Raw genomic sequence first — 25,777 nt, 5'->3', positions numbered from 1 at the left:
TGGAATTTGTTTCAAACATCAGTGCCAAAAAAAAATAAGTATACAGAAGGTGCTAACAAAGGTTCAGAGGAAAACGATAGTTGGATGTCGCTGGCAGGGAAGAGGATGCCTGTGTGTGCTACTACTCAGGAATTACACATTTTCAAGTGGACTGAAGAAATGAATGCCCAGAGATGACAATGAATCAAAGAAATAACCAGTTAGGCATTAATTACTGACTGACAGAAGGCAACATGCCTTGGAATAGTTGGTTACCTTATCTTACCTTTAAACTGAAGAGGATCTTCAGTTTAAAGGTGAGATAACCTATAAGTATTTGCACAGCAGTGGTAGCACCTCCAATTGTAGCAGTCCAAACTTTTTCCAAAGTTTTGGGTTGTTTATTGAATTCTTCTGTGACAGTACCAATATGCCATCCTCCTTTCTTCGTGTATTTCAATACTTTTTGTACATAACTTTTTATTGTTTAATAAAAAATGAAATATTTAAAAATGCTGTGTTTTTAAAACTTTTTTTTAAATATTAATTATAATGGAAAGTTAAAAAAATTTAGGCAAAATATGAATATAAATGTATTAGACTATTCCATTTTCCAGTTTAAAAGACTGTTAAGCTCCTGCACATATATATTTCTACGGCTAAGGTAAAGAAAGCCAACACAAGAACCACAGAGGAAACGTCAGCTAATTTACCTGGAAAATTAAGTTTGCCAATACCGCACTCTAGTGCAGCTTGCTCGGTAAACACATGGTAGGCATTATCGGTCTGGAGCAGAAGTCGAAAACAATACATTGATTGACAGGTAGACGTGGCAAATAATAAAATGATTGGTGGTCGGCATCAAGACAACAAGCTACTGTGTAGTCATTGGTTGGCATTATGATGTGTATTTATGAGTAAAGAACAGTGCATAATTAGCTTTGTAATGAATGGTGAACAGGTAATAGTAGCACCGAATCTTTTAAAGATGGAAGAAATTTGTAAGGAAAATAAAATGTTGCTTGAATTTTTGATGAAAACTAAATTAATAAAACCGAAATTGTACTGTTTTAAGTGCAATGATTATTTTAAACTAATTGAATCATGAACAGAGTCATGTGGAAAGTTCTGTTATTGTAAAAAATGTTCTGCGTGAGTTTCTTTAATAAAACATAGTTTTATGAAAAATACAAAACGTTCATTAAAAAAGATAATGCATATTATATACTTTTGGTCAATATGCATGCCAGTAATTATGACAGCATTCCATCTGGAGATTTCAAAAGTAAATGCAATTAAGTTTTATAAGAAACTAAATTTGCGAATTGCAATTGTTAAAAAAAAAAAACCCATTAAGTTGGGTGGATCAGGGAAAACTATAGAAGCAAATAAAACTGTATTGGTAAAACCAAAACATCACAGAGGATGAAATTTAACTGCTAAGAAGAAATGGGTGTTTGGAGTATTTGAAAGAGAATCAAAATTCGTCTCCATGAAATGCATAAAAAATAGGAAAGCAAAAATTCTTTTATGCATTATTATAAAATCAGTGAAGCAGTGAAGCAAAAATACTACCATCATAATAGAAGAATGGTGTGGATATAGGCATATTACGGCTTTAGCAAAAAAGAATTACAAACATTTAACGGTGAAACACAGGGAACATTTTGAAAAATCCACATACAGGAACACATATGAATAACATCAAAGCCCAGTGGAAGAGACTAAAAACTGTGACTAAAAGACTAAATGGCAGCTGCACAGATATGTTGATGGGTCACATGAATGAATATATGTGACGTCAAATTTATGGGAAAAATCATGAAGATATTTCGGAATATTATTAATCAAATTGTGAATAGCTACTGAGGTCCAATTATATGATTTGTATTCATGAAATTGGTTTTTTTTTTTTTTTTTGAAAAAGTTTCATTCCATTCATTTTTATCTTTTTTATTATGTTTTTTTCTCATTATTAAAACCAGATTTTTGGAGTTCATGAGTATTTTTACTATATTATTGATTTAGATTTGGTTACGACAAAAGGAAAAGGTTTCTTTATTTTTTGTTATATTTCATAACCTGACCTTAAATGGTAGGTTAGAAAATAATAGGGAAAGAAAGAAAGATTCTTTATATATATATATAGTGAATAGCTATTGAGGTATTGATTGATGTTATGATACGTGTGTATCCGCATGAATGTCTTTAAAAATAAAAATTCAGTAATAAAAAATTAATATTTCGTTAATAAACAATTTGTGCACTAGTCCACCCATGATTCTAAATAAAAAATGTCAAGTTACCCCCTCCACTTTGGGAGGGGTTCAAGCTCCCTTGGGATTCAAGTGGAGATAACCTGACCTTTTTTCACCATTATGGAAAGTGTTCATTAGGGCATGTGCAATTAGGGCAAGTTACCATTGAGGCAAGTAACCATTAGTGCTTCTGAGATTAGGGCAAGTGATACTAAACTGATGTTATCATCTGTTGTGTTCATGCACCAATCAGTACATTGTTTGCCAGGCCTACCAGTCAATCGATATATTGTTCTCGACTCCAGACCGATAACATCTACAGTCTGTTTACCAAGCGAGCAGCACTAGAGTGCGGTATCGGCAAACTAATTTTCCGGGTAAGTTAGCCGACATTTCCCATGATTCTCGTGTTGGCTTTCTTCACCTTTACCATTTTGCTTATTTGTGTGTACAAATACTTTTAAAAAATTTTGAAATTTTATATATATATAATAATTGCAAAAGGTAAAAAAAACTGTAAAAAATCAGTTCAGAGATGACTGCAGTAAAAAAGTTTGTCTGTATTTAGGAAGGTATATTAAAAATTTCAGATTACATGTTACAAGCTCTCAGTTTGATGGACTTGTTTCAATATGGGAAAAGTCTGGAAAATACATATTACCCGAGCTGAAATAAAAAGTTGAAAAAGGAAGTGTCATGCACTGAAGAACATTTCCCATTGCATAGAACCATGAATGCTCCATCCTATATTGATATCCCAAATAATTCTGTGAGTTCCATATTGTGACAAATTTAAAGAAGTGGTCTTTATACCACCCGACATGAAAATAGCCAATGTTGCAAAGCATGAATTATGAAGAACATTTTGAAGTGAAAAATATCAGAACATTACAGTGGCTAGCACAGATTTACTCTTTAACCTGACTGAACCTCACTGGAATAGACTGGAACACAGAATTAGGCCAAAGCCAAGATTGCTTTCTTTGTCAGTAGAATTCATTAGGAAGAGTAGAACTAGAGATCAAAATGGAAAATTTTATGAAATGAATGCTCATTAATAAAATATCTTATTTTTAATAATCAAGTAAGCACATGATATTACTGATGCATGTGTGGTGAACCAGAATGGCATTCCAGTGCATTTAAATACATTCCAAGCCCTGAATGGTACACATTACTACTAGCTTTCTACTAGAAATAAGGTCTTCTGGGAGAAATTGAAGCAGTCATTATGTATAAGTGTGAGACAATACACTATTAATTTTTTTGAACAAATATATATTTTGTTCATTATTACCAAGTGCTCCATGAATTTTTGTGAAAGTAATCTTAGATGGTATTAGGATACTAACATGAAAAAAAAAAACAAAAATAAAATCTTATGAAAACCTTCAAAATTGTTTCTTGGTAATCAACATTCAAAACAATACAGAATACAAAAAATAGTGCAGACAGGCTGATAAGACAGCTCATGGAGTTCTGTCAGTGATATAAAGGTATTTTGCAAGCAGGGACATAATGCAGTTTCATAGGTCTAATTTTAGGATGGATGTGGATCTGTTGGAATGAGCAGAAAGGAGAGCAATAAAATTAGTCAGGGACATAAAAGGGTGCTGTTACCAAGAAAGACTTCAGTTCTGCAAATTGCAGCATCTGGAAACTAAGCAGCTGCAAGAAGACCTGATTGAAATGTTTAAGGCTGTATTGTAAATGATCTTAGTAATTTTTTTTCTTTTTTGTTAAATACAAAAACCCCAAAGGTATTATAGCCTATAGTACTTAACATTATATATATTTATAAGTGGAAGGTTAGGAAGGCAGATGATAATCATTGACATTAGATTGCAATTTTTTGTAAAGTACACATGAAGGAAGGTTGTTCCGGAAAATAGAAGCAGAAAGAAGTAAAAAATAAGAGGAAAAAATTTATTCTGTGAATTTGGAGTTCAACAGTGAACGGATTGGATGCTGTCTGTTTGTAATATGTCTTCTGGCTGGTTTGGAAGACAGTGAGTGAATTACAGATGCTAGTTCAGAAGGATACTGTGCATAAAAGTACCTATAATAATTATGAGAGCTTCCTTGGACTCAGGGGAAGTACCCATAGACTGGAGATGTGCAAATGTGACCCCAATTCACAAAGGAGGATCAAGGCTTACACAAGTAATTATAGACCTGTGAGTTTAACTTCCGTCCCAGGAAAATTAATGGAGGCATTGGTTAAAGAAGCACTGCAGGATCATCTAGACAAGACTTCAGTTATAGCTCGGACACAGCATGGTTTTGTTAAGAGAAAGTCTTGCCTGACCAATTTGATTGGATACTATGATGCAGTCACAAAAGAACTGGATGCAGGGAATAACTTTGATATTATATATTTGGATCTTAGAAAGTCTTTTGATACTGTTGCACATGGAAGACTGCTGCACAAATTGGAGCAGTGTGGCATTGGAGACAAATTGCTGCTATGGATAAAGGGATGGTTGAGGGGGAGAAGACAGAGAGTGGTAATCAATGGACACTGCTCATCGTGAACTAATGTTATGAGTGGAGTCCCTCAGGGTTCAGTTTTGGGTCCATTATTGTTTTCTGTATTTATAAATGATATTGATGATGATATATCAAGCTTAATGTCCAAGTTTGCAGACGATACAAAGGTTGGCAGAATTGTTAAGGACACTACTAATGCTATACTGCTGCAACAGGATCTGGAAAGGTTGAGCAGATGGACCGAGAGGTGGAAAATGAAATTTAACATTGACAAATGTAAAGTGCTACATATGGGAAACAGCAACCCCAGAGTAACATATCAACTCTGTGGTACTACACTGACAGTGGTAGAGAATGAAAGGGACTTGGGGGTGGTTGTGCAGGCAGATATGAAGTTCTCTGAGCAGTGCAGACGGGCTGCAAGAGTAGCTCATGGAGTATTGTCAATGATATACAGGAATTTTTCCAGCAGGGATAAGGAGGTGATTATTCCATTGTATAAGGCAATGGTCAGGCCACACCTAGAGTACTGTATACAGGTCTGGAGGCCTCATTTCAAGAAGGATGTAGAGCTGCTGGAACGAGTACAGAGAAGGGCAACAAGATTAGTGAATGGAACGAAGGGTTGCTCTTACGAAGAAAGGCTTAGGTTTTGCAAATTACAGTGTCTGGAGACTAGGCACCAGCGAGGTGGTCTGATAGAGGTGTATAAAGCCTTGAATGGTTTGAGCATGCTCAATGCCAATGGGATTCTGCTTCTTGCTCAGAATAATCACCTGAGAGGACATAAATTCAGATTGAGGAAAGACAGATGTAGGATAGATGTGCAGAAATTTGCCTTTAGCCAGCAGGTAGTTGGTTGGTGGAACAGACTTCCATCTCTTGTTGCGGAAGTTGATAGCCTAAAAATAAATTTAAGGTTCAGCTGGACAGGTATTTCGAACGAATGGAGGGGTGAAATAAAGTGTTTTTTTTTTTTTTTTTTTTGGCTGATGCTGCATAAGCTTGCTTTCTTGCATCATATGTCAATGCTAACACTAATGCTATAGAAGCATGCAGCAGAAACAATTAATGCCCTATCTCTTTGTGAGAGATGGGACATTAACTGACCTGACTATGCTCTTTTAAATGGAGTCAAGAAGATTGAGAGAGGTTTTGGGAGCACCACCTAAAATGTAAAAATAATATTCCATGACAGGGTGTGAAATACTGTATAGAGTACAATATTCCATGTCCTACCATTTGAGATTTGTAAAGCATGAGTAATTGTTTAGAAGAAAAGTAATGCCGAGAGAAAAAAAGAAAATCCAGTTTTCTAGATGCTGCTGTTGTTGTTGTTGTAGTAAATTTTAGGAGCATTAGCGACTAAGGCCATATTGCTCTGCATATATTGTCTGTAGAATGCGTGTCTGAGGTTGAATTTCTGTTTTCTGGATGAAAAACCCAAGTTTCTGGGAGAAAAACCATGCTACCCTCGCCTGAGACCGACTAACTCAGCCATGCTGTGAAAAAGGCCCATAAAAACTCCTAACATCATTGACAGTACCTGAACTCAGGTCTTTTCTACTTGGTGTGGGGAGGATGGTGATCCTACTAACTTAGTTACCAATGAGAGCTTTTTGGATGCAGAGGAAGCAATATTTGCTAATGCTAAATGAGATTAGAAGTTAGGCTAATCCCTAACAGAGATACGTGATCTTATCTAGAAATCTGAGTATCATCAAAGATAAGAATAGGAGCAGTAGAATCTTATTTGTGAGAAATAAGACAGGATTGAATTTTAGAAGGATTGAAGTTAACTAAGTTTTCTTGGTTCCACTGGAGAATTATCTGGAGATCAACATTTAGGGGGGTTGGTGGGGTATATTTGAGAAGTTGGAGCTGTTTGTACAAGACAGGGTTTCTCAAACTGGAAGGATGAATGTAGTGTGGTGTAGTAGTAGTAAGGGAGGCATATGATACAAGAAAGCAAGCATATGAGCTTAATCCATATGAAAAGTCTAGTAGCTTTCACGATTAGTTCCTTGAATGCTTCCCACTTAGAATTTGCTGCTGGTGACATCATCAGTTGGTTGCACTGTACAGAATTTAAAAACTGTCTGAGACCACTATAGTCACCTTTACGGAAGCAAAAGCTCTTCCCTTTACCCCTGATGGTAATTATATCTTTAAATAAATCCCACATCAGTACACTGTGATGACTGTCACTGAGTGTTTCCTTTGTCTGTAGAATGTGTGTTCTGAGGTTGATTTTCTGTTTTCTGGATGAAAAATCCAAGTTTCTGGGAAAAAAACCATGCTACCCTCGCCTGAGACCGACGAATAATCACTGATGATAACCAGATCAAGAGTATTACCCTCCCTGGTTGCCTCTCGAACATGTTGCTGCAGAAAACAATCATCCAATAAATCCATAAAAGTTTTGCTAGTGGGCGAGTGACCAATCCACAAGTTCAAGTCAATATCTGGGAAGTTAAAATCCTCCATTATAACACAATCTGATTTATTGGCCCATTCTATTTCTCTGTGTAATTGTTCATTGTACTCATTAGGCCTATAATGAACTCCTACTTTCATTTTTTCTTTCCCAGTGGTTATGTCACATCAAACTGACTCAACATTGCACTGCCCATCTATGTCAACTGTATAGTTTGGTATGATCAGAACTATGGATAGGATTTCTAGTCAGTGGGAATAGGTCATTAATATACAAGAAGAAATAGCTGGAGAAAGAACTGAACCTTGGGAAACACCAGCATTAGAGGAGAAGTTGTAAGACAAAGCTACATATCTGTAACACTAATTGTTTAGAAGTTAAGAGAGAAAATCGCAGTGATTGTGAAGAGAGAAAATTAAAAACTTCAAAAAAACAATGGGTAGGCTATAAGATGAGAGAGATTAGAAGCCCTTCATGCCAAACACAATGTATATTGTGTATATTGTGAGAGGTGTCAAATAAAGTTTAACATTGACAAATGTAAAGTACTACATATGGGAAGCAGCAACCCCAGAGTGACGTATCAACTCTGTAGTACTACACTGACAGTGGTAGAGAACGAAAAGGACCTGGAGGGTAATTGTGCAGGCAGATATGAAGTTTTCTGACCAGTGCAGATGGTCTGCAAGAGTAGCTCATAGTGTCTTGTCAATGATATACAGGAATTTTTCTAGCAGGGATAAGGAGGTGATTATCCCCTTATATAAGGCGATGGTCAGGCCACACCTTGAGTACTGTATACAGGTCTGGAGGCCTCATTTTAAGAAGGATGTAGAGCTGTTAGAACGAGTACAGAGAAGGGCAACAAGATTAGTGAATGGAACAAAGTGTTGCTCTTATGAAGAAAGGATTAAATTTTGCAAATTACAGTGTCTGGAGACTAGGCACCTGTGAGGTGATCTGATTGAGGTGTATAAAGCCTTGAATGGTTTGAGCATGCTCAATGCTGATGGAATTTTTCCTCTTGTTCAGAATAATCATTTGAGAGGGTATAAATTCAAATTGAGAAAAGACAGATGTAGGGTAGATGTGCGGAAGTTTGCCTTTAGCCAGCGGGTGGTTGGTGGTGGAACAGACTTCCATCCTTTGTTGTGGAAGTTGATAGCCTAAATAAATTTAAGGCTGAGCTGGGCAGGTACTTGGAACAAATGGAGGGGTGAAATGGGAGTGTGTTTTTTTTTTTTTTTGACTGATGCTGCATATGCTTGCTTTCTTGCATCATATGCCTCTATTAATGCTAATGCTATATGTCAGAAAATGCCTTAGAAATATCAACAACAGCTTCTTGAGTTTTACCAAATTTGTTCAAAGTTGAGTAACATAAGAAAACAAGTTTTTAAACCATTAACCAGAAAAAAAAACCTTCCCATTTCACCTATCCATCTCTTACAACAGTTTGTCTAATTCTTTCTTGAATTTATTCAGGTCATCCATTTCCAAAACATCAGAATGAAGTTTGTTCCAGCAATCAACTAATCTGTTGGCTAAAGGCAAACTTGTGCATATCTATTCTGCAACCATCCTTCCTCAATTTGAATTTGTACCCCTCATGTGTATAGTCTGAGCAAGCGGAAGAATGCCATCAGTATTGAACTTTCTCAATCCATTCAAAGCCTTAAATATCTCAATCAGATCTCCTTGCAGGTGCCTAGTCTCCACATGCTGCAATTTGCAGAACTGAAGCCTTTCTTGATAAGGGCACCCCTTTGTTTCCCTTGCCAGTTTTTTGCCCTTCTCTGTACCCATCCAGCAGCTCCACATCCTTTCTAAAATGAAGCCTCCAGAACTTTATGCAGTGCTCAAGGTGTGGCCCAACCATTGCCTTATATAATAGAATAATCACCTCCTTATCTCCGCTAGCAAAATTCCTGTATATCATAGACAAAACTCCATGTGCTGTCCTGGCAGTCTGTCTCCACTGCTAAGGGAACTTCATATCTGACTGCACGATTACCCCCAGCTATTTTTCATTTACCACTTCCCTGAGTGTAGTACCACACAGTTGGAACATTACTTTGGGATTACTGCTACCTTTGTATGCAGTGCTTTGCATTTATCAATGTTAAACCCAAACTGCCTAATTGTTTCAGATATTTTTATAGTGTACCACCATTACTGTTATTAATCACTCTGCCAACTTGCATATCATTAGCATTAGCATTAGTAGAGGCATTTGATGCAAGAAAGCAAGCTTACGCAGCATCAGCCAAAAAAAAAAAAAAAAAAACCCACTTCCACTTCACTCCTCTGTTCATTCAAAATACCTGTCCAGCTGAGCCTTAAACTTATTTAGGCTATCAACCTCCACCACAAGGGGATGGAAGTCTGTTCCACCAACCAACCACCCACTGGCTAAAGGCAAATTTCCACACGTCTATCCTACATCTGTCTTTCCTCAATTTGAATTTATGCCCTCTCAGGTGATTTTTCTGAGCTAGAGGAAGAATCCCATCAGCATTGAGCATGCTTAAACCATTCAAGGCTTTATACACCTCTATCACATCACCTCGCTGGTGCCTAGTCTCAAGACACTGCAATTTGCAAAACTTAAGCCTTTCTTCGTAAGAGCACCCCTTTGTTCCATTCACTAATCTTGTTGCCCTTCTCTGTACTCATTCCAGCAGCTCTACATCCTTCTTGAAATGAGGCCTCCAGACCTGTATACAGTACTCTAGGTGTGGCCTGACCATTGCCTTATACAATGGAATAATCACCTCCTTATCCCTGCTGGAAAAATTCCCGTATATCATTGACAATACTCCATGAGCTACTCTTGCAGCCCATCTGCACTGCTCAGAGAACTTCATATCTGCCTGCACAACCACCCCCAAGTCCCTTTCATTCTCTACCACTGTCAGTGTAGTACCACAGAGTTGATACGTTGCTCTGGGGTTGCTGTTTCCCATGTGTAGTACTTTACATTTGTCAATGCTAAACTTCATTTTCCACCTCTCAGCCCATCTGCTCAACCTTTCCAGATCCTGTTGCAGCAGCATAGTGTCAGTAGTGTCCTTGACAACCCTGCCAACCTTTGTATCGTCTGCAAACTTGGACATTAAGCTTGATATACCATCATCAATATCATTTATAAATACAGAAAAGAATAATGGACCCAACACTGAGCCCTGAGGGACTCCACTAATAACATTAGTCCATGATGAGCAGTGTCCATTGATTACCACTCTCTGTCTTCTCCCCCTCAACCACCCCTTTATCCATAGCAGCAATTTGCCTCCAATGTCACACTGCACCAATTTGTGTAGCAGTCTTCCATGTGCAGCAGTATCAAAAGCCTTTCTAAGATCCAAGTATATAATATCAAAGCTATTCCCTGCATCCAGTTCTTTTGTGACTGCATCATAGTATCCAATCAAGTTGGTCAGGCAAGACTTCCCCTTAACAAAACCATGCTGTGTCTGAGCTATAACTGAAGTCTTGTCTAAATGATCCTGCAGTGCTTCTTTTACCAGTGCCTCCATTAATTTTCCTGGAACAGAAGTTAAGCTCACAGGTCTATAATTACTTGTGTCAGCCTTTGATCCTCCTTTGTGAATTGGGGTCACATTTGCACATTTCCAGTCTATGGGTACCTCCCCTGAGTCCAAGGAAGCTCTCATAATTATGGCTAACGGTTTGCTTACTTCCTTTGCTGCCTCTTTTAATATAACTGGATAGATCCCATCCACCCCGGGTGCCTTTCTTGTGTTTATCTTCAACAGTTTCTCCTCCACTTTACTCCCAGTTATTTCAAGATTCTGTAGCTTACTGCTAGAGTCGAACACACCTCTGGCATTCCCCTTGCTGAATAACTCCTCATGTGTGAATGTTGATGCAAAATATTCATTTAGTTTGTTAGCTACCTGAGCAGGATCATCAACAGTTGACCCATCAATATCAAGTGGATCAATCTGATTCATCCCCTTCCTTCTAGAGTTTACATAAGTAAATAACTCTTTGCAGTTTTCCTTTGCATCCCTTGCCAAGGATTTCTCGTAATCTGCCTTCTCCTGCCTAACCTCCTTTGTAACTTGGTTGCATATAAACTTGTATCTATCATAGGCTTCTGTGTCATGTGTTAATTTGTAAGTATCCCATGCATTTTTCTTCTCTGCCATATGCCTCATTAGTTAATCTGACATCCATTTTGGCCTAAACCTTGACCAATATTTCTTAGTTGGTATGTAAAGCCTGATAGCTTCCAAGATAAGTTCTTTGAATGCTTCCCATTTTGAATTTGCTGTTGGTAACATCATCAGTTGGTCCCATGGTATAGAATTTAAATACTGTCTCAGTCCATCGTAGTTGCCTTTACGGAAGCAATAACCCTTCCCTTTACCCCTAATGGTAATTACCTCTTTGAGTAAATCCCACTTCAGCACACTGTGATCACTGCCACCTAATGGTTCATTTATCTGCAGATTCTTAATGCATGAAGAATCACTGCTGATAATCAAATCAAGAGTATTACTCCCTCTAGTTGCCTCCCGAACATGCTGATGTAGAAAACAATCATCCAATAAATCCACAAAAGCCCTGCTAGTGTGTGAGTAACCAGCCCCCAAATTCCAGTCAATATCTGGGAAATTAAAATCTCCCATTATAAGACTCTCTGATTTACTGGCCCACTCTATTTCCCTGTACAGTTCCTTATTATACTCATCAGAGTCATTAGGCCTATAGCACACTCCTACTCTCAATTTTGATCTCCCAATGCTTATGTCACACCAAACTGACTCAACACTGCACTGTCCAGTGATGTCGACTGGCTTCACTTCCTTAGTTTTTATGTGTTTCTTAACTAATAGCATAACCCCTCCCCCCTTCCTATCCTTTCTGTAGACATTGTACTCCCCAAATTGCAGTTCTGCATCCCTTATATCTGTGTGACACCACGTCTCTGATATCCCAACAATATCTGCCTTTGATGTTTTGAGCAATACCTCAAATTCATCAAATTTATTTACTAAACTCCTAGCACTGGTGTACACGCAAGTATACCTGCACCTGTTTCTATTCTTAGCTACCCTAACACAACCCATGTGTTTACTTGTACCGCAATGGCTCCCAGCAGTCTCTGAAATACCATGCATCTTGTTTTTCAGGCTTCTGCTCATTCTAATAGAAGCAGTGCAAGAATCTCTTTCACCTCTGCCAGTGGCTACTGTCAATCTATTGGTCTTTGTCTCCCCCCAAGCTAGCAGTTTTCCGACCCACCTAACACTGCCTCGACTACAAACTACAATCATCTACAAACTTGGACAGTAAGCCTGATATACCTTCATCAATATCATTAATAAATACAGAAAACAACAATGTGCCCAGCATCGAATCTCTGGGACTCCACTGATAACATTAGTACAGGATGAGCAGTATCCATTAATAATACCTCTGCCTTCTCCCACTCAACCATCCCTATAGCAGTAACTTCCCCTTAAGCCAGGTGGGTAAAGTGCCTGCCTGGCAACGGCGCCTCCGTAGCCAGGTGGGAAGGAGCAGCAGTGCGTAGCACACGCTTCTTGATTAGACCGGGGTTCGAGCCCGTCAGCACCAAATACGGAGGATGCGGAAAGGTTAAGGAATGACCGCCGCATATCCTGGAGCAATATGGCCTTAGTTGCTAATGCTCCTAAAAACCAAACAACAACAACAGCCTGCCTGGCAACCCAAAGGTTGCAGGTTTGAATCCCACCTTGGGCTTGGATCAGAGTAAAATGCAAAAACTTCAGGAGGTGTATTATGGCCACAGAAGCCGATGCGCCAACAACTAACAAAAAAAAAAAAAAAAAAAAAAACATCCCCTTAATGCCACACTGCTTCAATTTGTAATTGGTCAGACAAGCTTGCCCCTTGACATGCTGAGATTGAAGTATAACTGCACTACTGTCTAGATGGTCCTGCATTACTTATTTAACCAGTAACTCCATTATTTTCCTTGGAACAGGAGTTAAGCTAATAGGTCTGTAATTACTCATGTCATTCTTTCATCCCGCTTTGTGAATTGGAGATATATTCATACATGTCCAGCCCATTGGGACTTCTCCTGAATCCAAGGATGCTGGGGAAGTCCCTGCGGACTGGGGTTGTGGAAATTATTATTATTATTAGCCATATGGTGCAAAGAAGACTGAGGCTTGTGCTGCACCAGCTAAAAAAAATTCCTGAGTTACCCTGAGAGAGAGAGAGAGAGAGAGAGAGAGAGAGAGAGAGAGAGAGAGAGAGAGAGACAAGTAGAAAGGAATCATCAAGAAATAGAAGAATGATGATATCCAGCTCAAGGCCCTGGGTGTGAAAAGCCCATACTCACCAGATGTGAGCCCCTGGGGAAATGTACTTCACAAAGGGGGGATTAAAGAATGACATGATATTTTGTGTGTGTGTATAAATATAAAAATAATATAAATAATAACCAAGAATAGCTTACCTTTACAAATTGGCACATTACTGAAAGTTTGATTTGGTCCACATTTAATAACAGAATTTCCTTCTAATTTATAACCTTTGTGGCATTGAACTTTAGCCTCATCACCAAAGAAATAATCCTTATCCAAATCCATTATAAATCCATCTTGAATATCTGGAAGTGTTGCACAGGGTGCCCCTGTAAAAATTAAAATTTTGATTTATTTTTTTGTTTTGAGTTGGATAATTAACATAAAATTGCCTAACCATACGAGATCCTTATCCACAGACCCTTGCCACTGAATGCAGAATGATACAGATGTTTTTTTGTTTAAGAAGGTTGACAGGGTACTGTAAAATTTTTGATAAAGTGCTTCTTTTTTCTTTGTCTGTTTATTTAACTTAAGAATTTTCAGCAAAAATATCTAATTGAAATTATTACCTAATTATTTTGATATGCAAAATACTTAATTTAGAATTTTTATTAAAATTAATATAAATTAGTGAACAATTAAGTTTATGAAAACTGTTTAGCTTTATCTTACCTTGGTTATGTCTCTAACTGCATTGATTAGTCTCCTATTCAGTTTTGTCATTCTCCTGCATATTGTCTGTCTGCCATTATGTGTGTACATTCTTTAGTTACTCTACCCCTTCTCCAATTCATATTTCATCTACTGTTTCTGCTCATTTTTTCTGTCATTATTATAGAATTATCCAGTGTGCATACATCCTTAGGAAGTGCCATGCCTTTTGAAAGGAAATGTATAAATATCGCATTTTTCCTATACAAAAAAAAAGGGGGGAAGTGGAGTAGTAACAGGTTCTGCTCTGAATTTGCCACATGAAGTAGAACTGCAGGGTTTGATTTGTACATACTTGAACAGATTATGTAGCGATCCTGTCTTGGAATAAGTCACTTAGATATGCTATGGTCACCACATTTTCTTTACTTTTTTGGATAGTGTGAGCTTTAATGGAAACTATAAGGTGCTGCCAATGTGCTACTAACAACTGCATTCTTTACATTTTTCCAGTTTCAGTAAGCTCCTGTTAAAATGTTTGTTGCTTTTGTTTTCTTTAGTATAAGTTTGAATATTTTTACATGCAACTATGCTTGCCTATGCAAAAACCTTTGTGGCCATTGCCAAGTGCCTTTTTTTTAAACTTTTTTATTTTGAAATCAGTGAATACATCAAGTTTGCTGATATTCTATTGTCCATAATTTTACATGTGTGGATGTCCTTGTTTTAATAATCTTCCATCTAATGTTGGAGAAGTGGGTAGTTTGAACATAATTGAATGTTTTTTGATTTTTCAACATTTATGTAAGTGCATGTCATAGTATATTGTATAAATGCATACCAATAACTGTGATATATAAGAACTTGTAGTGTTCACATAATAACCTTTTTTTTTTTCTTTTTTTTTTTCAGTTTGCTGTGGCTATCAAGCAAAGTTTTGAGTTATCTTCAGACTCATTGGACTATGTTTGAGGTCTGAAGCAGGTGAAGCATAACACTGCTGCAGGCAGCAAGTATTGCAGCACACATGAAACTTATTTTGGTGTGCAAATGATTAAGACAAGTTATGGGCACCTCATTTCTGCTGTGGTAGTTGCAAATCAACATTAGACAGATGGTTTTATGGTGGTAGCTGTAAGTGTATGCCTTTTGCTAAACCTCAAATATAAAGAAAGCCCACAAAACATCATGATAACTGCTAGTTTTATATGGTAGATATATCAAAGTTTAAAAAGTTGATGTTTCAAAAAGGTATAGCATATCCCAGAACACCATCCTCTATCACTGATGCCATACAATGAACACCTGCCAATTCCCAAACCACCTTCCAGAAAAGTCTTCAGAATTGGATGATGAATGTGGTGAATGGGATAACTGGAATTAAATCTCAGAAGCCTGTTCAAGTAAAGTGCTGAATTTTCCTAATCAGCAAGAATTGGATTACCTAGGGACTGGAGTCAAACTAAATCTAATGCAGAATCCCTAAAATTTCACTTAAAAGAGTGGAGCCTATTGGATCCCAACTGCAAGACACGCCAGTTATGCATGTTTTTTTTTTTTTTTTCTTTTTTTTGTAGAAGCTCTATACTATTGTTTTGATTTGATTGGTGTTTATTAAGAAGTTGTTAGTCACAATCCAGAAGAGTGGTGTCATTTTCACAAATAGTTTAAATGAAAGTTTGAAAGCTGTTACTTCACAATGGAAATGTGAAGCATGTGTTAAAGAGGATCAAGTATGACCAGTATAAATGGAATATCTGTGGAGACTTCAAGATGCATGCTGGGTTTCTTCCTTCTGGGTTTGTAAAGTGGTTTTACTAAGTTCTCTTGCTTTCTTTGTCTTTGAACACAGCAAGGCAACAGATCAGCACTACAGGAGAAGAGAATGGTCTGCCATTACTGAGTTACAGCATGATGCCTATGGTGTGGTAAACAGTTGCTTTGTTCCAAGAAACAAAGACTTGTTTTTGTCACTCCATATCAAGCTGGGACTGGTAAAAAAGTTTCCTAAATCATTAGATATTCAAGCTGACATTTACAAGTACATGCATTCTAAGTTTCAAAAACTGTCTGATGCAAACAAAAGTGAAAGACATCATACTTATTGGTTCACAAATTAAGCAGATATTGGCTTTACATGAACTGGTAACAAAATGGCTGATGCTGAGTGAAATTCCTGGCAGTCATTTATCCTTTTAGTGAATGGCTTTCTTGGTAACATTAAGAATGGAAATTACAAAGGACTACTTGATAAGGTGATTGAAAAATGAGATACAGGGAGATCAATCAAGCTCCGTTACTTGCATGGATTTTTTTTTTCGGAGCAAATCTGGACAATGTTAGTGAAGAACATGAAGAGGGAGCCATTCTACCAAGATATACAGCCAATAGAGGAAAGGGTATGTCCAGGGCCATTACTAGCATAGAAATCAAACTCCCAGATAACTCGAGCACTAACTTTATATTCTTCATTCATGTACTCTTCACTTTCCTCTAACTAATTCTTTTCACACTCTGTGCTATTAGTTATACGAGGCAGAAGTGTTCTATTTCTATCCTAATTCCTTACCTAATTTCATCTCTTGTTAGCTAAACTGCTATACCATTGCCTGTGACCAGAATATACAACATGCACACAAAATGATCATATATATAAATGAGAAATAATACATAACTGCATTATGCAAATGATAAAAGATATAATAAAAAATTAATAATTTTTAATTTCTATTCATTGACTTATAGCTTTTCAAAAAATAAGATGTCCACCCTATGATTAAGTAATGATACATGTAATTCTGTTGTTAATAAACTAGCAGCAGGGAAGGATTTCTTGGCACAGGTGGGAGGGGGTGTTGATAGCTAAGAGAATACTATACAGGAGATTTAGATTATCTGTGCATTTACCAGCTGATTCAGGAAAATTACTTTGGAAACATTTCTTATTTCATAATTTGGGTGAATCTCCAGTTGTCCTTTGCTGGTTGCTTTTTATTGGTGACCAGTTTCTCAACCAGTGAAAACTGAGAAAATTTATGTAGTTCATTTTAAGATCAATTCCATTCATAAAATAATGAAAAGTGTAAAAAATATGACTTTAATTGTTTAGTGCTAAACCAAAAATATTCTGAGATTGGAGATAGATTTCCATGAAAATGAGACATCTGTTTTACCCCTGGGATCCTGCTTGCCAAGTACTACTTTGAACAGCCAATAGAATTAGAATCTATGCATCCTAAACTACTTTAAGAATGGCAGGGAAATAGTAGCTTATTTTCATTTGAAGTTGAAGTGAAGTAGACATTTTTGATGCAATGTACTGGTACAAGGATAATTCAAAAATGTAGAATTATTATAAAAATATATAGTTTTTGAAAAAAAAAATATTTTAGTGTTCAATATAATCCCCTGGACCTGCAATGCACTTTTCTCAGTGGTGCCCAATTCCTTTTATACTTCACAAAAAAGGGACTTTCTGAAATATGCAAAACAGTTTAGATATATTTGGGGTGCATTTCAAGAAATGATAGACATGATGTTGAAAAAATCTCAAGAAGGATGACTTCAAGACAGAAATTCTACAAGAAGTCTGTGGAATGTTTTGGGTGTTGAACAAGTTTCTCTTAGATGAAAATAACTTCTGTATAGAGCTTACTTTGCCCTAATCCTGTAAAAGTGCATCAGAAATGTGGACTATGAGCAAAAAAGAATAAGAATAGAATCCAGGCTATGGAAATGAAATTCCACATAACTACAACAGAAAAAAGCCGAAGGGATGGACTCGAAAATGATACGTAATAGAAATATTAAAATGAACAGCCTGGATAACAAGATAACCCATTCAAGACTGAAATGGTTTAGATGCACAAGGGGATGATGGAAGACATCTCAAAGAAATTTTTCAAAGGCAGCAAACTGAAAACAAGAGGAAGACCTACAAAGAGATGGAGAGATGAAATCAAAGACATTCTAGAGAAAACAAGCCAAAATTGGAAACTGAAGAAGAAGAACCAAAATAAGAGATGGAAAGGGGTGACTCACTTTGCCCAGCATCATGTTGAACAATAAATGGTCAATGATGATATTATTAAATAATAATTTGATACATACTGGGGCATTTTTTTACAACTTACAGTTTCAAAATAATCAAATATTTCCATGTGAGATTTCCCTATGTATAATGATACAAGGTGGGCGAATTAATATTAGAGCTCATCCTCATGCATCCGGTCTGCACAGTAGGATCACCACTAGCAGGATGTGCTAGTCATACAAGAGGTATTATTCTTGGTGCCTCTAATGTCAAGGAAATGTAATATATATTATACAATACTGATAGGTGGTCATGATCAGATTATGTCTGAAAAGGAACAAAAGTTGGTAATATTGCAGAGTAGTTATCATTTAAAGTCTCAAAAGGTGATATTGTTGTACACATTGGCACTAATGATGTTAAATATAGGCAATCTGAAGCTTTCCAGTACAAGGTGATAAGAAAAAGTCATGAGTTAGGGCTGAATTTGAAACTGTCTGGAAATTTTCCCAGACATGATAGGAGGGGGTTTATAATGAGATCCTTATCAATTGGTTCAGCCCTGGAGAGATTGTGAAAGGCTCATGGGATAGAGTTTTTCTCGGCTGGAACAGTGCTTCTTAACAGAAGGGACTGATTTTACAGAAATAGGATACACTATAATAGAAGAGGTGTGAGGATATTTGCAAGTGATATCAGCGCAGTGTTAGCTGGGGAAAGATGCACAGGCTAAGGATTTATTGACAGCCGTAAGCAACTATGAAGCAGAACTAATTCTTGCACTGCTTCAACTGTGATATGCAGTAGATTGAAAAGCAGGAGGGAGGGAGGGCATTACAAGGTCCATGTGGGACTAACAATTATATGGGTGGTGTGAGAGTTACTAAAATCGCACACAGTCAAACTTTCACACTGATGATAGTGGCATTTTAAATAATTTTGATGAGTTAAAATATTGGTTAAGTCATCAAATGATGAGATCATAGGTATAACAGAAATATGTCACTCTAATATTGGGAATGCAGAATTTTGAATATGGTGATTATAATGTGCACTGAAAGAAGAGATATAGTAGGGGAGAGTTGTGCTCAGAACCAGTTCAAAGGGTGTGGTGACTTGAGCCAACTTTGGTTTGGCACTCACACCCCCATTGCATTCATAGGCTGAAAAGGATTTTTAATTCAAAAATAAAATATATAAATTTTGTTTATTTCACTCAGTTCATATTATTAAAATCTTAAAAGAAAAATATAATTTATTAATTTAAGTTTAATAAGTAAGTTTAAATTTAAACAAGTAACATTAATTATTAGATATTCATTAAATTTACTGCTTCAAAGATTAACTTTTCAGGCCTTAACAGTTGAAATCTTTTGGATCATTTCATCCAGGTCCAAATCTTTGGTGATGGCATGTTCATTTGATAAGGTTGCCACCTTGTTCAATAGTTAAAGACCAGCTAGTGTCATTGTAGAACAGAGGTATGTTTTGATTAAGTTCATCATTGAAAAAACTTCCTCAGCACTAGCCACTGATACCGACAACATTACAAGAATTCTCAGTACCATTAAAATATTTGCTAATGATGCCATCAAAATGTTTGAGCAGATGAACTGCAAGATTCTCAGTGAGAAGAACTGCTGTTGAAAAGATTTCACAATTATTTTAATTCTTCATATAAATAGATGATAGAGATGACTTCTGATCATCATCTATACACAGAATTTCTAAATCTGTATTGGAATTGATCATTATGCTTTATAGCTCAATCCTGTCTTTTAGTGGCCGGATTGTACTGTCCAAGAATGTTGAAAATGTGAATCTTAAAATTTTCCTTCTCTATCATCTTAATTTTATCTTAGTATCCATTATCTTATCAAACATTCCCTTTCTGGATGATTCTTCTGTGCTGAAATTTGAGTTCAGTTTCCAACAGTGTTTCTCCAATCTTTTTCAGATAAAGAATACTTTTATATTTTGGATAGAAGCCCATGGACCACTTTATATTTAGAAGTCACGGGCTACAAAAAAGATTAAACTAACATGCAAATATATTAATAACTATTTTTAAAATAAAATGGTATGTGGTCATACTTAAAATGTAGTATACATTACTTTGTTATAGGTATATCTGTGTTTCCCTTCAATGTTAATAGGATTGTTGCCTAGCTCTGTTTTACTGTTAAGTCCCATGGACTACTTTCACAGTTACACAGACCATAAGTTGGGGAACACTGGAATAATGATGGTCTAGAAAGCATTTCAATTTATCACCTTTTCTGCAATTTTTAAAGTATTCAACTGATTCTGAATGCAAGAAGGCAGCCTGTAATACATTCAAATTGACAAATATATTGCTTTGCTTGTAATGTTTATTTGACTCAAACTGTCATACCAAACAATCAGGTAGATATCATAAATTTGATTTAATAGTTTTTTCCAGTAGTCAAAAGCTTGGATTCAAATTTCTAATAGAGAATTCCTTTTTTAAACTGTTCATTCGTTTCTTGTTTATTGAGAGTGATATTTTTTCTGTTGCTCTCTTGAATTTTGGTGCCCCCTTAATTTTGGTGTGATGAGCCACTGCCGCATTAGTCCACAACTTAAGATGACCCCGGTTGCGCTTTTGGTTACGAAGCACAGATTCTAAAATAGTATAAAGTAGACACAGTTTGTCAGTCTAGTGTGACATATACACTGGGAAAACAATGAGAGCATAAGTCTGTTATAAGCCAACTGTGAAGAGTGTAATGAACAACTATACAAACAGAGTAGACTAGCAAATTATAATTAGCTTATTATGGATGATTTCAGCTTTCCATATAGTGGGTGGTTATAAAATAAGTTTCCCTATCCAGGAGACCCTAGTGTCAAAACAGTTAGAGTTAGCACTGTGAAAATCGGTGGGTATGTCATTTAGGGTATGGGGAAGTGATTTGTAGAAGAAAAAAAATTAGTTCAAATTTCCACCACCAGAGGGGAAACGGCGCTGCACATATGTAAAAGTTGCTCATTTACTTCAAGACACGCTGCTGATGCAAATGCCATCCTGTTAGATAAAAGCAGAAGGGCCAATGCCACCATCAATAACCATAATGGCTCTTACAAAAAAAGAACATGCTCTTTTAGCAAAACTGTTCTACCAGAATAATAGTAATGCTAATGCAGCACTACATGAATAATGGAAACTTAAAGGTTTGCGTAAAGAACCTTTGACGTCAGTGGGGCTTCAAAAAATAATAAAGAAATTTTAAGCGACCTGGGAGTTAGGTGTAATTCCAGGCAGGGAATGACCATGTATCGGAATGGAGGTAGTGGATGAAGTGGCAGTTACAATGGTCAGAATGCAAAACACTACCAGTCAGTAGTGACTGCCAGAGGTGTGTCAAGAGACTTGAACCTTCCTTGGTTTACTGTATGTAAAGTGCTTTGAATAATTTTATGCTGGTTCCCGTACAAAATTCACATAGTGCAAGAACTAAAGTTTTGTGATCAGTAACAACGAATAGACTTTGCTATACGATTTCCGGCTTGTATGGAATGACAATACATGGGCTAAATGATCTTAAGGTCAGATGAAGCACATTTCGCTCTTCATGGGGCTTTAAATGCAAAAAAAACAAAACTGCTGAATATGGGGAACTTCTCGTCCATCCGCTGTGCATGAAAGACCACTACAAAGTCAAAATTCAGTATGGTGTGGATTCACAGCAGAGTTTATAAGTGGGCCATTTTTCTTTGTAAGAGTCTACACCTCATGCCCCTCCCATAAGGTGTATGGTAACTAGTGCATGGTACTGCAGCTGGGAAGGAGCAGCAGTGCGTAGCACACGCTTCTTGATTAGACCGGGGTTCGAGCCCGTCACTACCAAATACGGAGGATGAGGAAAGATCAGAGAATGATTCACCGCATATCCCTGGAGCAATATGAGCTTAGTTGCTAATGCTCCTAAAAACCAAATAACAAGCATGGTACTGTGTTCTTTGGCATTAGCATTAGCAGGGCATATGATGCAAGAAAGCAAGATTATATAGCATCAGCTAAAAAAAAAAACCACCCTTCCCATTTCACCCATCCATCTACTCCAAATGTTTGTCTAGTTCTGCCTTGAACTTATTTAAGTTGATGGCCTCCACTACAACAGATGGAAATTTGTTCCAGCAATCAACCACCAACTGGCTAAAGGCAAATTTCCGCACATATATTCTTCTAAGACATTCCCGCTCTGTAAGAAAGGCAATGCTTGGAGACCATAGTGTTCGTGCAAGATGGTATCCATCCCCACATTGGTCAACAAGTGAAGGAACTGCTCCGTTCAACATTCGGATATGATCGCATCATTTCTAGAGACTTTCCAGAGTTCTGGCCAGTCCGATCACCAAATCTCAGTCCCTGGGATTTCTGGTTATGGGGATACCTGAAAGACTGAGTTTACCATGGCAGCATACAGACGCTTGTAGATTTGAAATCAAGCTTTAAACAGCATATAGCTAACATCCCCAATGAGATGCTATGCGAACCTGTGTCATACGCTGCCCTCCGTTTTCAGAATGTCATCTCAAGTGAAGGAAAGACATAGAACAATACCTGAACAAGCACCTAGAACAATATCTGTAGATTTATAAGTTCTGATATTAAAATCTAATCATAAGTTAAGTATTCCATCTCATGTTTACAGTGACAATTTCTTCCCTGGTGGTGGAAATTTTAACAATTTTTTTTTCTTCTACAGATCACTTCCCCATACCCTAAATGACATACCCACCGATTTTCACAGCACTAGCTTTAACCATTTTGACACTAGGGTCTCCTGAATAGGGAAACTTATTTTATAACCATCCGATATATGAATTGGAACTGGGGGGTTAGCAGCCCATTCAGTAACAGAACATTTCTCGATTTTCTGGACTGTTTTCTACACCACCATGTTAGAGAGGCAACATGAGAAAACAATATTCTTGATCTTCTTATGAAGAATATTGCTTCTGTTACCTTTTGCTGATCTCCCCAAGTGCACTCCACAACTTTCAGCCCTTTCAAGAAGCTCACTGTTTGTCTTATATGGTATCATATGACACCATATAAAATAGACAATGACACCAATCTCTATACCTACACACAGTACTCCACATGCAGTCTTAGAATTGCCTTGTACAGTGATATTATGACCTCCCCATTCCTACAAGCAAATGTTCAATAAATCATCGATATAGGATGCAATGTTACTCCTTGCCACATCTACATTGCAAGGAGAACTTCATGTCCACCCATATTGTAATTCCCAAATCCTTTCTTTATCTTCTTTTTTTAATTCAGCTCCACCAAGTGCATAAGTTATTTTAGGATTGTTATTCCTTGAGAATAAACCTTTTCATTTTGCTGCATTAAAACATAGCTAACCATTCCTGAAACCTATCTAAGTCATCCTGAAGAAGTGCTACTTAGCTGAGTGACTTATTGCTTGGCTCTGCTCATGAGTGACTAATTTTGACATCATGCCCTTCCTTGATATCATTTAAGGAAATGATACCAATTTCATTGCCCTTCCTTGATATCATTTAAGGAAATGCTACCAATTTCATTGCTCTTCATTGATATCATGTAAGGAAATGATATTGATTTCATTGCTTGATATCATTTTCGTTACCCTTCATTGATATCATTTAAGGAAATCAGAATAACAGTGATCCGAGTAGCAATTTTGGGGGGGGGGACCCTAGTTCTAACATTAGCTAAATCTGTAGAGTAACCATTAATCACAGCTCTCTGCCTCCTGCAATTCACCTATGGATCTTTCCTAAAATCGCAACATGTTATAGCTTATACAGTAATCTCTCATGCTTGATTTATTCAGATGCTTTGCTAAAATGATTATCTCGTGAGTGACTAATGAGATAATCAATTTGGTTAAACATGATTTTCTCTTTAAAAAATTATGCTGTTTCATTCAGAATTCCATTTTTATCTAAAAGACTATGTACTGCACTCTTGATTTTCCCCCATGATTTTCCCTACAACTGAAGTCAGACCGACCAGTCTGTAGTTAGTCACTTCACTCTTAGAACTATTTTTATGTATCAGTGATAGATTAGTACTTCTCTAGTCAACAAATCTCTCCCAAGTCAAATGATGCCCTCATAAATAATTTAATGATTCAATACACTGTTTTTCAACCTCCCTCAAAATTACTGAGTATATGCTATCAATTCCAGGAGCAGTTTATAATAAATCATCTTCTGTAATTTTAGTATCACTAATTTCATGCTTCCTAGCTCACTTGCACGCACAGTTTCTCCTGACCATGAAGTCTTTTGTGTATAAATATCCATTTGAAGTACCTGATCAATGCAAGTTCAGGTACTTCAATCAATGCAACATATGACTTTACTCTAGCAATTGCACAAAAATCTGATCTGATTTGTTCTTTTCCTCTTTTACCACTAATTCATATATATGGAAAATGGCTTGTTCCTGTTTTTTGCTCTCTTAGCCAGGGATTTTGTTTTATCAACCTTTGCCAGACTAATCTTTTCTATAGTATTATTACAAATACAGATGTGACTTTTTCAACCTATCTTTTTCTGTACTATTAAACTTGGTTAGCTCATTATTCATAGATCTAGGTGTACTCCTCATGTTATATTTTTTAATGATATATACAGAGTGATTCACTACCAGTGCGACAAACGCAGGAGGTTTAGGGGGCACAAAGACGAATCGGAATCACATAACATTGCAGGGTCCGAAATGCCTTCGTCATGCGGTAGAGGACGTTGAACGGGAGGTCACGTGAACAGCGATCCCACTGGAAGTCAGCATTTGTGAACCGTTTCTGTTGAAGAAACCAAGTAGCAAAAGTCCTCCGGAGTGGATAATCCACAGGCTCCAATGATTGGAAGTGTTGCAGATGGTATGAACTCATTTGGTTTGTTGACAGTATCCTCCATACAGTGGGTTGGGAAATACCCAATCGTTGGCCTATCGCTCGAGTACTCGTACTCTGATTGCCTTCTGCAAGACGTAGGACATTCTCCTCATTGTCTGGCGTCCTCATCGTTCGCTCTTGATTCATGGTACCTCTCGTGAAACAACCAGTCTCATGTAACCTTCTGTGCACACATGCGAAAATCATATGATGAGGAGCACGTCTGTGCGGGAAACGTTCCTGGTACAAGCGCAGAGCGGCGTGCCCATTACAGTCCGTAGCTCCATATGCAAGGTGCATGTTGGCCAGTTCAACGTTTGAATACTCGTCCATCCTACTGCCTCGGAAACCGGTTCACAAATGCTGACTTCCAGCGTGATCGCTGTTCACGTGACCTCCCGTTTAACGTCCTCTACCGCATGACGAAGGCATTTCGGACCCTGCAATGCTATGTGATTCCGATTCGTCTTTGTGCCCCCTACACCTCCTGCAAGTTTGTCGCACTGGTAGTGAATCACCCCGTATATGCATTCATGGCCTGCATTATCTGTAAATAATGTGCTTATAACTGTGTGTCTGCCTCCCACGTCTCTCTCTCTCTCTCTCTCTCTCTCTCTCTCTCTCTCTCTCAGTAATGGAAATGCAATTGTAGTATGAATATATGTACAGTT

General features: G+C 37.3%; 1 protein-coding gene across 1 annotated transcript in view; it reads right to left on the bottom strand.

The window, feature by feature from the left end:
• LOC150088154 (uncharacterized) overlaps positions 1–25,777 on the bottom strand; it is a 611,850-nt gene that overhangs the window by 415,876 nt on the left and 170,197 nt on the right. The window contains exon 15 of the mRNA XM_090369355.1: positions 13,646–13,822. Coding sequence (XP_090225481.1) covers positions 13,646–13,822 — 177 coding nt within the window. The remainder of the gene's footprint in view (positions 1–13,645; positions 13,823–25,777) is intronic.

This window comes from Mastigoproctus giganteus, chromosome 3 (assembly GCF_048544385.1).
Source record: "Mastigoproctus giganteus isolate SK-2022 chromosome 3, ASM4854438v1, whole genome shotgun sequence".
Taxonomy (NCBI): domain Eukaryota; kingdom Metazoa; phylum Arthropoda; class Arachnida; order Uropygi; family Thelyphonidae; genus Mastigoproctus; species Mastigoproctus giganteus.
The sequence above is the reverse complement of the archived record's forward strand: the minus strand, read 5'-3'. Positions and strand labels throughout refer to the sequence as shown.